Genomic DNA, 18,114 nt, shown 5'->3' on the forward strand with positions numbered 1-18,114 from the left:
AAGTAATTTTTTTTTTTTTCGGTCACAATATAAACAAAACACATATTCACAAAGTGACAAATGATTTTTCAATCCCCGGCAACGGCGCCAAAAATTGATACGCTTTTTGCAAGCGCATAATTTAACCCTGAAAATATCGTTAGTAGTATAAGCAAATAGGGATCGTTCTATTCCGGGGATTGAGGGTACACCTGTCATTATTTACAAAGTATAATATTCACAAGTATAAACATTATTTACGAAATTAGGGGGGGTTTTTTTGTTTTTGGTTTTCGAAAAATTAAAAACGAGAATAAAAACTAAGTATAAACTAAAACACAAATACAAGAATGAGATGTAAGAAATAAAGATTAAAACCAAGTTCATGATTAAATTCGAATGAACCCTACATTGTTCTTCCAAGTCATGTGAAAGGAGTTGATCATGTAAAACATTAGAAAGCAAACGATTTCCCATATTTTACTTTCAATGCTAATTAACCGAAGTGAAAGCACAAAGATTAATTCTATCAAACATGTAATCAAGCCCTAGAAAGCTAGTCAATCATACATATTCAACGCAAGAAACACATAGAAAGGCTATCAACTCAAGTGTACAACTTAGTATGAATAAGTCCATCTAATTGCAATCCTTTTCAATTGAATTCGATTTTTGTCCAAAACCTTTACTACTTTTGATTTAAGTTCATAACACAAAAAGTTGAATCATGTTCTTAAATCTAGCACCACTCATACATAAACCCTAAAAGTTTCGAACCAATTAAGATTAACATACAAGAGATATCTATAAAGCAAATTCAATCGAACAATCACACATAAGCAACTTTGGAATCACAACATAGAATTCAAAATCCTTTATTCAATCATAAAATTTCAGATTATAAACCTTGTTCAAACATCAATGTTAACTAGAACAACTTCCAACGAAATCAAACAAGGAGAATCAAAAGTGATTACAAGAAAGAAGGTTGAATTACACCGTGAATGGAGATGGTGATGAAGAACTCGAATGATGAACTAATGAAACTCGAAAGCAAGCTTCAAAGTGCACGGCTTCAAGGTGGAATGGTGGAGATGCTCACGGCTTAGTCTTGCTTCTTTCTTCCTTGCTTGAAAACGCCAAAAGATGCCTAGAGAATGGAGAGAGCTTTCGTGCGTAGAGAGAATTTTCTGAATTGTAAAGTGATGTTAGACGTCTAGGGATGTAGAGTATATATAGGGAACGGCCAAACTTGGTCCCCAAGCCGTGTATTTTCTGCTTTATTTTCCAAGGAATTAAATAAATAATTCCACATAGCTTCCACCAATGAGAAATTGCCAAGTAAGCCCTAGTGTGTCATCCAACCAATCATAAAACTCCAAGAAGATTCTAAATCCCTTAAGTATATATTATTTCCGAAATATATAGAGATATTTTCTGATTTTCTTCACCAATTTCGGCAACAATATATTTAGAGAAAATAGGAGACGAATCTAGACTTGTTTTGAACCTTTTCTTGATGTCCACACTTCTTCTTTCCTTAAAAGTCTCCCAAGAAAATCTCTTGGCGTAATCTTTTATTTTCTTCTTGATTTTTCACGCCAACTTTCTCTCTTCCCTTTGGTTTTCACGGCAAAGCATCCCTAGGGTTTAGGTTTTGCGACACAAACCCTAATTTCATGGGCTTTTATGGGCCTTGATCCATTTTGCCGAAAATCCAACTCAATCCATAGAGTTCTTGGGCCTTGTTGCTTCAACTTCAAGCCTTTTCTCTCTCCAACGTCAAAACACATTATTTTTCCATTAATTTTTCATGGTTGCGTTGGAAACTTGCTTGGGAAGCCCTCCTCCATTTCGCAGGATTTCCTGGTTGGACTAGGAAAGCTTATTTCTTCATTTCTGCTCAATTGTGTGGCCCATTTTGTCTCATATTCTCTCGTCTTGACGTTCGCAAGCTCCTCTTTCTATTCGTGAGTTCATTTCCACTTTTTAGCTCGGAGGTCCTGAAAATAGAAACTATACTGAAAATAGAAACTTTCTAAAAATGAAAATAGAAACTTACTAAAAATGAAAAATAGAAACTTTCCTAAACTGAAAATGGAAACTTGCCAGAAATGAGAAATGGAAACTACAAAAATGGAAACTTTCTACAATAAGGAACTTTCCCAATCAAAGAATGGAAACTTTCCCAAAACAGGGATTTTTCCAAGGAAATGGCGCAGAAAATGTAGGGAAATGCAGTTAAAACGTCGCATTAAAATGCTCCTATTATCAAGCCCACGTCTGAACAAGAGTAGCCATGTGAGAAGAACTAAACTCATGTGGCCTGAATACTCTTCTTCATTCCATGAACAAAATACAACACCTTATTCCTGAGCCATAAGTTTCTCTGGATCAAAAATAATATGAAATCCATAACCCAATTTGTAATCAACAAGCCACAGAATATCACCATTACAAGCACACACCATTTTCAAATCTCCAAGCCCCAAACCATAAAATGCTCTAGTTTCTCCACAGTCAAGCTAGCCACTAAACAACCCAAAATGCACAGGAAAACAATTGACTCAATCAAGATTATCTTGGTCATTTTCCCATGCTTATCTTTACCCAATTTAACCTTCTTGTAAATCTCTTTATCCTCCTTATCTTTGGTCCTGCCTGGAGACGCAATCCTATTAGAAGAGATGGATATGGCCCTAGCTTTTGATATGTTATTTGGGGAAGCCCTACTGAATGAAACCGCCCTATAAGGGGAACCAACATGATCTGAACTACCATCTTCATTCAGAATAACAGGCGATGGTTCACCAAATCTTGACTTGGGTTTGGAGATAACTGACCTATTAAATGACTTTCTCCTATTGATGCTCTCATTGCGGGCCGAACTCGGACACTTACTGGGGTTGGGACTGGCTCTTGAAATATCCGGTGAAGGACACCCACCCGGATCTGGCTTAGGGAACCCGGTACTACTGGACTCAGTGGACACTCTCAAGTCCAGTTTGCTTTGCTTGGTTGAAGGAGACCCTTTAGCTTCATTCGTCCCAACATTTTGAACTTCCACTGTAACTTCACCTCCATTCGCAGATTGCTTCTCCGACATGCTCATCTGTTCCCCCCCCCTTTGAAGCCTTCTCTGCGGCTTTCATTAAACTGTTATCACCTTAAACCCTAATCCAACAAAAAGCTAGCATTAAACCCCCAAAAGCAATCGACCCAAAAAAAAATCCCCAAAATGTAAATTAAGAGACACCAGAATTAGAATCCCATTTAAAATGTTAAACTTTTCAACACTTTCCACAAGATATTATCCCCTTTTTTCAGAACTCGGATCTCATTCTTTTTTCTTTTCAAAGGCCTGAGATTTATGTAATGGCTTTCGAACAAAACAACGAAACAGCTAATTTTCTAAGTACTACAACTCGATTCGAAGCTACTTTCGCGCCAAACGATCAAATTAAAATCAACTTTTTCCATAGCAGTAAGAACACTCTGTTTAGTGTACTCACCTGGGTAAATAGAATCGGACTAGATCAAAGCTATACACGGAGCACCCACAAATGAAGAGATGGGAACACCATTTTGCTGGAGTAGGATTGATTGTTGATTCAGTACTGCACAGAAAGTAGCAAGTCAACTTAACTGGCCTTGTCGAACAAAAAGTTTTCACCTTCATAAAAAAAGAACAGAGCTAGAAGTTGAGTACTTCAGCTATTTAAAGATTGGAGAGGCTGTTGACTTGTTGGGATTTCATTTTGGTAACTAGGGTGCTGTCATCATCGTCTGAAAACTTGGATAGAAGAAGATAATGATGAAAATCTTGAAGATCCCTATATCAGTGTGATTGTGTGAAACTGAATGAGTAGAGGAGGCAGCAATGATATAAAGTAAGTGAGCAAAGATCTGGTTATTTCAATCACGGAGAATGACAGCAATAAGAAGCCAAAATTCTAAAGGAAGAAGGTGGAAACGACTTGTCAAGTCCTTGACTTTGTTGGGAAAAAAACGACTTGTAAAGTAGTCGCTTTGGTATCTTTAATCTCTACTTACATGGCAATATTCGTGACTGACGATTGTTATATGATATTTAATAATGCAGGCATTTCTTTTGTTATGATAATAATGCAGAACGCATCTAAAAATAAAAAAAAAAGGGAAAATTTTGATAACAGTGAGGTATGTTAGGACCACCCTTGCTAATCTCCGTCTTAATCCTGCTTTGTATGATTGCCAGTAGCTTAAGAATAGCTAGAGTAGTAGAGTAGTTACAAGAATGCTGTGGTCCTGTGTGACCAGCTGTCAACTTCTCCTTTTGTCATGGAGGTAGTCCAACTCCATATATCTTGTAACCCACAACCCGGATAGAGGCACGAAATGATGAAATGAATGATGAATTATTGTTAGGCTTAGGGCTAGTTTGGGATTGCTGCGACTTTTTTAAAAAACTGCTGCTGATGTGTTGTGAGAATAATCAGCTGTGAATTAAAACAATTTCGTGTTTGGTAAATAATATTTTTAAAAGTGCTGTCAGTACATAAAACAACTGCAGAGTGTGTTTTAATCCACAGTAGCTTCTAAAAGCAACCTCTAGGCTGCTTCTAAAATTTGCTGCCAGTGACCCTATAACTTTTAATTAAAGCTGCTTTTTTTAAAAGCGAAGCAATCCCAAACGGGGCCTTAGTTTGGGATTGCTGTGCTGTGAGAAGAAGCACTTCCAAACTTGCTGTGAGAGGAAGCACTTCCGAACTTGCTGTGAGAAGAAGCAGCTGAGGTGTTTGGTAAACTGATTTTAAAAGTGCTGTGAGAACGAAAAGCAATTTCTAGGTGTTTGGTAAGTTGTAAGGCAAAAGTGCTTTGGCTGGGTATAATTACCAAAATGGTCATATATGCTAAGATATGCTATTAAAATACATAATTTTGTTTTTTGATTATGTAACCATACCAAATAAAAAAAAATTCTCATGTATTATCCTTGTACCCTTGCTTGGACCGAATAAAAGATTTACTTTAAACCCTTCAACATGCATATTATGTTTTACTATTACACAATTGTCCAGAATATTTGGATTAATTTTTGAATTAATTTCTTGACCATAGTTCAACGGGAATCATTACACAATATGTTAAAGTCACTTGAAATTGGCAACTAAATGCTAAGTGGATAAAAGTGCTGTGACTGGGTATAATCACTAAAACGGTCATAAATGCTAAAAATACTAATTTGGGCAATTTTGCTTGGACCGAAGCAATTCTGAGTAACAAACAAGAAATTTGCGAATCAGAGATGCACATCCATTTGAAAACTTGCTTGAGAAATAAGTCGATGAATTTGAAAGGGGTTTAACATTAACATTGTGTTAAAATATAATGATTTTTCCTTACAACAGTAGTGATCCAGTCTCTTTGGAGATCACTTACAAATTGGTAATAATAGTACAATAATCGTCAAATTTCAATGAGCATTTCAATTTTGTAATCTGTAGATGAAGCTTGTGACTGCACAGGTCTTATTTTCCCTTTCCATGCTATACCTCTTATGATGCGGAAATAGCAGCAACCTCATGAAATAGAACACATGATATATTGTATGTGAGTTCAATCCAAAATGGGGTACTTCAAAATCCTTGCCTTCTTTTACTCTTCCATGCCATAAGCAATGTCTTCTAAATCTAGAAATTAATTTTCTCCTTACCCATAGCACCAAGGCGTAGGATTTTTGTTCCAACTCCAACTCCAAACGACGATCCTGATCAAACCCTTTGTGTCGTAGATCGAAATACAAGGCATCCCATGGATGAACCTCCCGGACCGTGGGATCATACCATTCCCACTATTCCCATTTCTGTCCAAAGCAATAGACATGATGTGGGTTTTGGTTCAAAGTTGCGAGCTTTGATTTAAAGACTGAAATTTTGGATTGAAAAACAACAGAGAAGAAAAATGAGGACAATTGGGAACTAATAGCTGGTTTCAAAGTTGAGAGCTTTGATTGAAAATCAACATAGAGAGAAAAAAATGACTGGAATTGGGTATTAATAGCTGGTGAGGAAGAAGACCCACATGGGTTGGAGACTAGGAGTTTTATCTGAATCGAATTCAGAGACTTTAACTATCTGCAGAGAAGAAGCATAACCCAGAAGACCCAAAGTCTGCGCAGAGGAAGGAGGCGAGGCCGGCGAGAACCAGGAATTGAAGGATGTCAACAGCGACGAGCTGAAGAAGAAGGCGATCTGAGAGAAGAGGATGGAGAACCAGGCACCGAAGAAGAGGAAGGAGGAGATGTGCAATGATAATGATAATGACGGCAAAGAGAGATGAGGAGGACAGAATTGGCAGGAAGTCCAATTTCATTAAACAACAGTGGAGAGTTCCTCCGTGTTTTCCCAAAGTAGCTTTTAAAAGCTACAAATTGTAGCTTCCCAACTTTGGCTTTACGGAGAAGCAATTCCAACCAAAAGCAGCTTTCAAAGATTTTACCAAACACCATGCTCTTGGCCCAAAAGCAGAAGCAGTCCCAAAAGCACTCCAGGAATCAATCCCAAACTAAGCCATAGATTCACAAGCAGAATGCAAATTAAAGGAAAGAAAAGCTAAAGTTCATTCATAATTCTTCATTGCCATTTCTGGTCTTCTGTTACAATACTTAAAAAGGATTGGAGTTACAATACTTAAAAGGATTGGAGACTGAGTTCAATCCTTGGCAAAAGGGAAAGAAGACATGTGACACAGGACCACTTCTTACATCAGGTATTCGTCAAACCTAGACAAAAGACCTTCATATTCGGAAGTTGAACTATAAATGGGAGTTTCGACTTTGACATTTGACATTTGTATGAACCTCGATTCTAAATGTCTTACATTGTGCTCCTTCACTAGCTAATCGTAGGCAGCAGTAGTTGGCACCTAGCGGAGCGACGTTAAGGAATATGTCATAGGCAGCAGCAGTTGCTTCCATCTCACTGGTAATCTCCTTATCTCTCTGTTCATTCAGATCCTCCATCTCGTCCAATGTATGGGAGATCGTGGACAGCCCTGAACTAGTTACAGCATCCACCAAGGCCTTCATGGTCCAAGAAGAAACCTTCTCTTGCTTTATCTTTTGAAGCTTTGTCATATCAATGGCCTCTTTCTCCTTCACAGCTTTTGCCTTCTTTGTCGATCTGTAACTCAGTTTGCTAGTGCTCGGTGATTTACCACCATCCCTTTCAGCCTCCTCCATAAGCGGAGGCCCCGAAAGTGTATGAAGCACGTGTTTAAACCCAAAATTAACATTTTTTCCCGATAAGGGGAGCTCGAAGAAAACCGGGCCAAGATCAGTGGATTTATTTGCAACAAGTTCGGAATATATTGTTCAGAGGCTAAATAAGGCCTACTTGGAGATCAAGCAATATCGAAGCAAATCTGAATACTCCTCGATTTACTATTTAATTATCAAATATTATAATTAATGGTGATTTGTATGATTGATTACCAAGATTATGCAAAAGAGAACAATAACGTGGCCCTGTAAGGGATTATGGTTTCCCATGCAATTAATGTGCAATGGCATATATGGAAGCATGCAATCATGCTTGATGGTGGCCAGAGAGGAATATATATATGATGTATGTATGGTGGCTCATGCTTGGTTCAATTAAGGAAAGTTCCCATGCAATCAAACATGGCAACGTGCTGTGCTTCTCTACCTATATTCAAGAATACTCATGCAATTAAGTACTATCTATGGTGGGCCATCATTCACTACCAATGGTGTGCAAGCGAGCAAATCTTCCATGCAATTAAGGTTTCATGAAGGAGGAGCAGTTTGAGTAAGTTACAATCATGCTTAATTAAACAAGGGGTATATATTCCTGCATGCCACTATGCTACGGAGTCTTCGCGGATATATACTAAGATACGTGCATATCCTACAGTTCGCATCCAATAGGCAATTACCCCTGCCTATATTCTAGCGGTGACAGAGGAGGATAATTATTAGTTATTGTCTACGATAATATAATAACTATTAAGAGTTTTGATTTGATTCAAAGGCCAATAACTGTGGCCTAAAATATAGTATTTCATTCCTATTTGGAAGGTGAATCTGCAGCAGCCTATATATAGAGGCTAAAGACGATACAGAAAGGACAACTCTAAAATCAATCAATCCCTCTGATTATCAAGCCTCCCTGGAGCAAACCTTCAACCTCGTTGAAACCCGGCGACCGTACTTCCAGTCCTAGTCTCTCCAAGAGCCGACTGTTAGTGCTACTGCCACCGATACTACCAGCGAAGCAAGGGTAACGCCCTCGCAACCCAGCGAAGCTAAAGTCACGCTTTAGCAAAATCCTGTGCTTTCTCCAAACTTCCCAGTGATTGCTCTGCTCAACCTACAACGTTGAGTATCGATTCGGTGATGCGAAGAGATTACAACCAAAGCCCTTATCCGTAAGGCAAGAAGTCCTTTTGTGATGCCCCAGAAATTCGTATTTATTTTCAGAGGATTTTCCGGAATTTAATTTAGTGATTATCGGACGATTTCGTGGCTCGTGGATGGAGCGGAAGTGTTTTGGGCGAATAATTATTCAGGAAGCGTCATTTTAGGGGGGCGCAAGGGTTGACTTTTTATTCATTGGGTTTCTCTGAAAACTCCCTTCACAAAAGTCGTAGAGCGTGTCGATACGAGTTCGTGGATATGCGGAACACAATGATCAGAATTTGTATGAATTAGTTATGACATTTACAAGATTTTTCCATTTCGGGTATATAAAGAAAAACCCTAATTTTTTTTTGGAAAGTTTCCATTTTCACCCGGCCTCCCATTTTTGGAAACCAACTGTTCACTCTCTCTCTCTCGCGCGCGACCGAGCCCAGACACAGGGCAAGCTTCACAGGGCTCTCCCTCCCTCCACCGGCCATCAATTGACACCGGACAACTTCCATTGGCTCCGCCTCGACCTTGCGCAGCTGCCAGTGGCAGCCTTGCGCCGCGGCACGGCCAGCAGCGGCGGCGGGAAGCTCCGTTCGGTTTAACCCCGATTTGGTTCCAAGCTCGATATCTCACGCTACCGGCCACCGATCCTTGCCAAACTTCATCCTCGTGCTCGCCTAAACTTCCTGAAGCTCCCAGAAGGAGCCTTGCACGGCGGCGCGGCCCGTAGCAGCGGCTGCAAGTCAACCCCGATCTAGATCGAAACGGAGCTATCGATCCAAATATCTCGGGCTATAGGACGTCGTTTTGAGTGATTCTTGAACCAGTGAGCTCACCTTGAGTTGCTGAACAAATATCCTGAAGGGATCGAAGCGAGTGGAGGAGGTTTTTACGCAGATCGGAGCTCTCGCCGGATTCTGCAAATTTTCCCGGTCAACGTAGCTTCAAAGGTAGATTTCGATGCCTTCCTGACGTTTTTTGATAGCATGCCTTTGGAGTTTTTTAATAAGCATGATAAGATGAAGAGAAGCAGCCCGGCCCCGACACCATTGGTGGTGGTCGGCGGCGGCTCTGTCACTAACTCCGGCGGCCCTTTCCGGCCACCTCCGAGGGTCAAAAATACAGTTTCTGTGCATTTTTAGATTCTACATTTTGATACGATCATTTCGATATATTATACGCATTTTTTTGGATACCGTATGATTTAATTATGAATTTTTACGTTTCAATCAATTTCGATCGTTCGATTGATGATCGGTGAAGATAGGACCGTCTGATGGACTTGTAGTTTTGATATGTTGATCGTAAGACTGTCCCGATGACTTTGTGTGGTCATTGGTGAAGATCCGACTGCTGGATCTTTGTATATGTGCATTTTATGAATTGTGCGCTAAGTTAAATATCGTATTTGGTTAGGTGATTGACGGTTGTGAATGTGATTTTGGGCTGTATTGAAGACGCAGCTGGATTTGAGGTGAGTAAATCTCACGGTGTTTCAGTGGATAAATTAGTCATGTTTAATTTAGTATATTTAATTGTTAGCATGAAAAATCATATTTATCGAAACAAATTATTTGTTTTAAAATATATGAACTTGATCGACAACGATTCATGGGTAAGTTAAAACAATGTTTTGATATAAAATGATTTTCGAGAAGTATAAATTATAAAACTATAGTTGGTATTAGTGGTCATTCCTGCGTGAATGATTACGTATATATATATATATATATATATATATATATATATATATATATATATATATATATATATATATATACGTGGAATATATATATGGATGGAGTGACATTGGGATATGTGTATGATTTGGGAATTATCCGCATTATTAATTGTGCATTTACTCTTTTCGGGAATGCAATATATCATGTGATTGTGTTAAAGAGTATCTTGTGTTGAGTATGATGTGTTGAGTTGTGTGGGACTTTATAAATATTTTCGGATCTACGGATCTGGTGTCACAGTTGTGACTATTTTCGGATCTACGGATCTGGTGTCACAGTGGTGACTGAGGCAAGTATATCGGGAACCACACCTTTGGCCGGGTTAGTGGTTACGATCAGTTAGAGTTCTAGTCTGTCTGCCTTTGTACTGCATGGGAGTGACGCGTTGGGTTACTTGAGGCCCATGAGTACGTACTGCATGGGAGTGACGCGTTGGGTCACTTGAGGCCCATGAGTACACGTGTTTTTAAAAGAGAGTTCGGGTGGGTTCTTTCTTTTATTGTCCAAGAGGGACTTGATTTTCATATTATGAGTGAGTAGGGATAGTATGATTTTTTATTACTTTTGTGATGTATGTTACCTTGAGGGGGTAAGGATGTCGAATTTTGAAAACGAGTCATGTTGTGAGATGATTTATTTGGAGTTGATGGGTGATCATCGACTTTGGTGTTGATGGGTGATCATCGACTCTAGTGTGAGTTGTTTGACTTCTTTATCTATTTTTCATGTCATTCTATTTGTATTGTTTGTTTTAATGTAATCTCCTGAACTAAGTTATATGCAGGGATTACTGTCTTTTGAATTGTTTGTTTAATGTAATCTCCTGAACTAAGTTATATGCAGGGATTACTGCCTTTTGTATTGTTTGTTTTAATGTAATCTCTTGAACTAATTTTCTATGCAGGGATTACTAATTGTTTACCTAGTGTGATTGTATGTTTGGTTGTGTTTTGTGGAGTTAAGTGTTGTTGCTTTAATTTATCTCACGAGTTGAGAAATTATAAGCATGAGTGACGTGAGTCATTTTAATTGAGTTTACTCATACGGGCTTGAAAAGCTTACCGGGTTTGTTTTGTTCATTCCCGGTGCACTATTCTATGGTGTAGCGGTTGTAGGTCTGGATCACCAGGGCTGAGATCGAGGCGAGGAGTATCAGGCAGCGCTAGGTTCATAACCCATTTTTGTTAGCGTACTGCTATTTTTTTTGGTATGCTCCTAGTGAGCGTTTACATTTGTATATCCATTCGCTGGATTTTTGTAAACACTTGTTGCTGTTACTCAGATTTATTTGAAAAAGTTTCTTGTAATTTTAAGAGTTGGTTTAATAATCGCGTTTCGGATTTGAATATCTTTATTCGAAATTCGGGGCGTGACACCTTTCTCTGAAGGCAGAGAAAAGAGCCTTGTGACGAGGTTGGTGCTCTCCTCGTCCACAATGCTTGATCAAGAAGTCAGGTCAAGGGACGCGCCGACAACTGCACCCCACGGTGCTGGCACGCTCGCGCATTCAAAAGAGACAGTTTATACCGCACTGATTTCTGTGTCAAACATTTTGGCACGCCCAGTGGGACCACACTAGAGTCTTTTGTGTTCACCATCGTTGGGATGCCAGGGGAATATCTTTACCGAAGGAACTCCTAAAGTGAAATGATGACCAATGTTGCCACCATTGGCGACACTACGACAAGAGAGGCTTTCGTTCCGAAGCCTATTCCGGAGGGAGCGACCTTCGAGGAAAAGCTCGCGATCATCACGGAGAATATCGAGAACCATCGTAAGAAGGTAACTGCTGACTTTGACAGGGAAACCGCAAAAACAGACCAGCTCATACTCGAAGTAGACCAGCGCATTGCCCAACGTGCTGAGAATACTAGGCGACAAATTGCACAGTCAGAGAATGCAGTAAGAGCTCATGCCAGAGATATCGCCGATGAGCAGAGTTTACAACAACAGCAAATCATGGAGGCCATCGCGACCCAGCAAAAGCAGACCTCATCGGAGTTCGCGACCTTGCGCAAAGAAGATTCCATCTTGGCTACTCAAGTCAGTTCGCAACAAGGCGAATTGGAACGTCAGAAGCTGCTCGCGAAGAGGTCGTTTCTGAGACTAACTTGCCCATAGGTGGCAGTCAACCTAAGGGTCTCACTGGTGAGTCACAGCCTTACACAGAGGCTGTGCATGGAGAAGATGGTCCACGAGATTGTTCTTCTGACAAGAAAATTGTCTCAGAACAAATATATGATTTCTCCTTGGTCAAGTCTTGGATCAGTTTTGAAGGTAGTTTCTACATGATTTGAGCAGACTTGCACATCTTTTCTGTGTCTTATCATCGCCACTACTGTAGGATTGATGTGCCATCGCCACTACTGTAGGATTGATGTGCCATCGCCACTGCTGTAGGATTGATGTGTTATTCATCTTCGTGACTGTTTACTATGGATTGGCGTGTGCACCCATCTCTACTTCAATAGTATGGAATTTCGAGGACGAAATTTTTATAAGGACGGGAGATTGTAACGTCCCGAACCTAAATTTACCAGTTTACGAGTCTTTCGATGGGTAAACGACATTTACATTTAATTTTTGGCTCCGTTTTGACATTTTAGGGGCCCCTAAAAGTTGACTTTTTGTTTGGGTCAAAATTTGAGAAAATTTCCTTCATGAAAGTTGTGGAGGACGTTAAACCGAGCGTGTGCATATGTGGTACGTAAAAATCGGAGCTCATATGCTAAAGTTATAAGCGAAAATGTGAAAGTTACTGTTCACAGTAAGTAGTATATATTTGAAATTGTTACTGTTGGGCCGGGTAACTTTCTTTTCTCCTTCTCTCTCCTCCCGCACGCTCTGTCTTTCTCCTCTGCGCGTTTTCTCTCTCTCTCCTCTGCACCTCCGGTTGCTTTCTCTTTCCGGCCACCAAAAAGCGTGAAACCGGTGGCTACGGACTCGTCTCGAACTCCTCTTGGCCCCTACGGTGGTGGCTCATGATAGGAGCATTTTAATGCGACGTTTTACTTGCTTTTCCCTACATTTCTTGCGTTATTTCCTTATTAAAACCCTGTTTAGGAAAGTTTCCATTCTTTGATTGGGAAAGTTCCTATTTGTAGAAAGTTTCTATTTTGTAGTTTCTATTTTTCATTTTTGGAAAGTTTCCATTTTCAGTTTAGGAAAGTTGCCATTTTTCATTTTAGGAAAGTTTCTATTTTTCTTATTAGTTTCTATTTTCAGGACCTCGGAGCTAAAAAGTGGAAATGAACTCATAAATGGAAATAGGAGCTTGCGAACGTTAAGGGGAGCAAAAATGAGGAGCAATGGACCACAGAAATGAGTAGAAATGAAGAAAAGAAGTTTTCCTGCTTCAACCAGGAAACCCTGCGAAAAGGAGGAAAGCTTACCAATGAAGTTTCCAACGTTACTATGAAAAAGAAATGGAAAAATAAAGTGTTATGACGTTGGAAGGTGACAAGGCTTGAATGAGAAGCAACAATGCCCAAGAACTCTCAAGACTTATTGGATTTTCGGAAAAATGGATCAAAGGCCCACAAAAGCCCATGGATTTAGGGTTTGTGACGCAATGAAGAAACCCTAGAGAGAGTTTGCCGTGAAAATACAAAGAAGGAGAGAGAAATGGCGTGATAATCATGAAGAAACCCTAGAGATTTCGGCAAAGAGATATTCTAGGGAGAGTTTTAAGGAAAGCCAAAGTGTGGAGACCAAGAAACGGCTAAAAAGGAGTCTAGATTCATCCCTAGAATTCCTAAAGGAAGTTTGGTCGAATTTAAACTAGAAAAATCAGAAATTATCTCAAGGAATTTCGGCAAGATTTCTAGGGAATTAAAAGAGAATTTTGTGATTGGTTGGACCACCTCATAGGGCTTATGTGGCAAGCAAGCATTGGAGGAAATTATGTGGAGTTATCATGTTAATTTCGTAGAAAATAAAGGAGAGCACGGCTTGGAGACCAAGTTGGCCGTGCTCCTATATATACTCCCCCTTTCTCAACGTCAAAGTCTCCTCTCCTTTACGTTTTACACTTTAGAAAAATTCAGAAAAGTTCTTAGCATAGCCGTGAGTTCTTCCATCCTCTAGAGCAAGCCACGAGTTCAAGCAAGGCCAAGGGAGAAGAAGAATTGCCGTGAGCATCATCATCCACCACCATCTATGAAGCTTGCTTTCGAGATTCAAGAGACCACAACGTTTATCATCCATTTTCATCCTCCATCCACGGTGTAATCTGATTCTCCTTTGTAACATTTGCTTTGAATTTTGTTGGTTTTGTTCTAGTTGACATATATGTTTGAACGAATATTAAATTCTGGAATTTTTATGATTAATTTAGAATTTTCAGATTCGTATTATTGTTCTTCGAAAGTTGCTTATGTGAGTTTGTTTAATTAAATTTGCGTTATAGATAACTTTTGTATTTTAATCTTATGTGGTTGCAAACACTTAGGGTTTCGATATGAATGGTGCTAGGTTTAAGAACATGAAATCGACTTTTCGTTTTGTGTAAACTTGAATCAAAGTAGTAAAGGTTTTGTACAAAAATCGAATTTAATTAAAGAGAATTGCAATTAGGTGGACTTTTCCATACTAAGTTGTACACTTGAGTTGATAGCCTTTCTCTATGTATAATGCGTTAAACATGACATGATTGACTAGCTTTCTAGGGTTTGATTGCATGTTTGATAGGATTAATCTAGGTGCTTTCGCTTAGGTTAATTAGCATTGAAAAGTAAAAAATGGGAATTCATTTGCTTTCGAATGTTTCACATGATCAACTCCTTTCTCATGACTTAGATGAACAATATTAGGGTTTGAATCTATTTTAGTCATAAGTTTCGGTTTTGATCTTTGTTCTCTCATTCCATTTGTGTTTTTATGTTTTTAAGTTTCGGTTTTGATCTTTGTTCTCTCATTCCACAGTTATGAAAGACGCTTAGAATGTTGAGTTGTTGATGCTGGTAAAATTTGGTAGCCAGATATGGTGGTTGACCGGCGGCACGTGGGGCCCAGGCGCAGCTGCCTGTGGCGGCGCGTGAGGGCGCGTCCAGCCGTTCCTGGTGAGTTGTTTTGGTCTATTGAGTAGTATATATTGTTACAAATTTATAGATAGGTGTTTGGTGGAAATTGGAGGAGGTTTGGATATTAATCAGAATTTTCGAAGTTCAATAGTTTGGTTATTGATTTATGAGAATTCCACTATCGGATTTCTCTCAGTTTTGCCCTAGAAACCTTCAATTAAAGAATTGGTGCAAATGATAAAGTTTTGGTTTAATCAGAGAAGAAATAGAAATGTTAATTCATGAGGATTTAATGTGGGAATCGTATTTAATTTCCGGATTGTTATTCACAAATTATAATTGTGTACAGGGCGATATACCGAGCTATTGCTCGATGAAGGAAATTAAATGTGCATGCAGTATAATATTATTTTCCGATTGAGGTTTAATTTATTATTTGAATTATTGAGCATTATGATTTTATGAGCTTGATTTCTTGAGATTTATTACGCTCTATGAGTTACGAGATTTTAGTGGATTTCCTTCCCGAGGACTTTCAATAGATTTTTCAAGCTATTTATTTATGAGTATTGAGTTGGGAAACGATTTTCGGGAAGTGATTGATTAAGAAAATATTATGAGAATTATTGATTTCGAATATCAGTTATACGATGATATACGAGTACAAAGGTTTTAGCAAATATTTGAGCATAGTTGAATTATCGAGATTTATTGAGTTTTGAGCTTTTCAGCCTTGAAGTTAGATTGAGATTTCTTTTTGAAAGCATTTGTTGATTTACAGAGTATTTGATTTATGCTTTCGAGGATTTATTGAGATATTGAGGTTTGAGTTAGCGGGATAATCCTGAGTTATGCTTTCAGTGGATTATTAATGTTTTATTGAAGTAACAGCGAGTTTCTTTCCGAAAGCAAGTAATTGAAAGAGGTTGTTTCCAGTTTATTGAGGAGGCTATTTAGTTTATTGAGGAGGCTATTTACGGCGCATGCGCATATTACCTAGTTGGCAGTCCCTTCTAGGTAATAATCTGGTTGGCAGTCCCTTCCAGACTATATTCCGGTTGGCAGTCCCTTCTGATGCGTCATCTGGGTGGCAGTCCTTCCCAGATGGCATGAGATGGTTAGTTGGCAGTCCCTTCTATCCACCGCCTCCTATTCCGGTTGGCAGTCCCTTCCGATTCGTCATCTAGGTGGCAGTCCCTTCCAGATGACATGAGGTAGTTAGTCGGCAGTCCCGTCTACTACCTGTGGTTAGTTGGCAGTCCCTTCTACCACCGCCTCCTATTCCGGTTGGCATTCCATTCCGATGCGTCATCTGGGTGGTAGTCCCTTCCAGATGGCATGAGATTATTAGACAGCAGTCATTTCTAGTCATCAAGCAAGCCTCTTGAAAAGGATGTTTTTATAAGGATTGAGGATGAGATTTTAAGAGATTTCAAGATGTTTTATTTCTACGCGATTAAGATTGCAGTAAAGATGATGATTAAAAGTATTTTTTTAAGATTGTTAGTGCATGCGAGATTTTAGAGAATAACTTGGGAAAGCATTAAGTTTTACTTATTCATTCAAAATTATTTATTTTTCGTCCACTCACTCTAACGGTTTTTAAATGTTTTCCCCTGGGCCCTTCGGTTTCAAATACCCAGTTTGCAGGCCAGTTTAGCTTGAGGTCGAGCGTACTTGGGGTTGAGGCATAGCTGTCATAGCTTCGGCATTATAAAAGTTTCGGTCTTTTATCTTGTATTCTATTCTCTTGTACGCCTATACATTAGATTGTTGTGATAACCTATGAGATTAATATTCTTAAGATCAGAATTGTTTGTGAAATGGGAGGTGTTGTGATTTAGGGAGCATGGTGGCTCCAGAAGATTAAGGGTGAATTATTTTAGAAGTGTAAATGTCTTTCTACAGGTTTTTGGGTAGTCCACTTTTAGAGGGAGTTCCGCCAAATTTTTTGTAGAATTTCTTCTAAGGTGGGCTCCGCAGGGCCACTTTGGATTTCAAGGTGAAATTCGGGGCAGGTCTTGTCACCTTGTGGTAGAAGTGAGAGTTGCTCCGGGCATTCGGAGAGGAGGATTCTCGTTCGGGGAGCGCAGCGAGGATTCCGAAGCTTCCAACTGGGAGAAGCCCTTGTGGTGGCGGCGAGGGGTTGAGGATGCGGTGGAGGGAGGGGTGGACTGGTTGTTGTTGTTGTGGTGGTGGTGATTGGATTCGGCGGTGATGTTAGAGAGACACAGAGTGAGAGAGAAGCAGGAAAAAAAAAACAAAAAAAAAATTGAGAGAATAATTTTTTTTAAAAAAAAAGGAGGGGTAAAATGGTCATTTTGGATAAAATTGTGTGGAATTTGAATGTCTGAGGAGTTACTTGTTAAAATTACGATACGAGGGACTGAACTGTCGAATCCCAAAAAGATGAGGGTGTGACCAGTAATTTGCCCTTTTTTATATTAGTAAGCGGACTTGGATTTAGGTCGATCCACTCCAAATCCGGTCCATTTACAGGTCTACCTACTATGTTGTCGCCAGAGGATAGATCCGACAACACTTAGCTTCACCCTGCCACTAGGTGGTAGAGACCATTTGACGAAGTAAGAAACTTGCTGCCTACTTAGAACAGACAAGGCACTTTGAGTGCACACACAGCCACATAGCCCGACTAGCCCTACATAACTAACGTAGGGACTTATTGCTCGCATAAAGCGTAACATAACTAAACAACGTAAATAAATAAAGACATTAAACAAAGTATAACCTAAGGCAGGACTCAAATAGGCCCCAACCCAATCTTCAGCCCACTTGGGGCCCAAACCAATGTCCAGGCCCAAAAGGCCTAGGTAATGAGGAGTCTGTGCCATCCCTCAGCCCAAGTTCGCATCTGCAACAGCACTGCCATATCGCCCCCACACCCGCCACACCACATCAGATGTCGAACATGCATCGGCGTCGGATCCCCGCCGCCTTC

General features: G+C 39.6%; 1 protein-coding gene across 3 annotated transcripts; it reads right to left on the bottom strand.

Moving 5' to 3' along the window:
• Positions 1–3,954, bottom strand: LOC133707539 (mechanosensitive ion channel protein 10-like). Of its 3 annotated transcripts, XR_009845159.1 has the most exons (4): positions 3,689–3,952; positions 3,492–3,596; positions 2,823–3,153; positions 1–1,982 (listed from the first exon to the last, which is right to left on the bottom strand). XR_009845159.1 is itself a non-coding variant. In XM_062133189.1 (3 exons), exon 3 carries the CDS (start codon positions 3,089–3,091, stop codon positions 2,453–2,455), a length of 639 nt encoding a protein of 212 aa, XP_061989173.1. In that variant the 5' UTR covers positions 3,092–3,153; positions 3,492–3,596; positions 3,689–3,954; the 3' UTR covers positions 2,360–2,452. The 3 variants fall into 3 exon arrangements, 2 of the variants coding, with proteins under 2 accessions (XP_061989173.1, XP_061989174.1); XM_062133189.1 differs by lacking the exon at positions 1–1,982 and having other exon boundaries at positions 2,360–3,153; positions 3,689–3,954; XM_062133190.1 differs by lacking the exon at positions 1–1,982 and having other exon boundaries at positions 2,360–3,153; positions 3,492–3,954.
• Positions 3,955–18,114: the final 14,160 nt, after the last annotated feature.

The sequence above is a fragment of the Rosa rugosa genome, chromosome 4 (genome assembly GCF_958449725.1).
Source record: "Rosa rugosa chromosome 4, drRosRugo1.1, whole genome shotgun sequence".
Classification (NCBI taxonomy): domain Eukaryota; kingdom Viridiplantae; phylum Streptophyta; class Magnoliopsida; order Rosales; family Rosaceae; genus Rosa; species Rosa rugosa.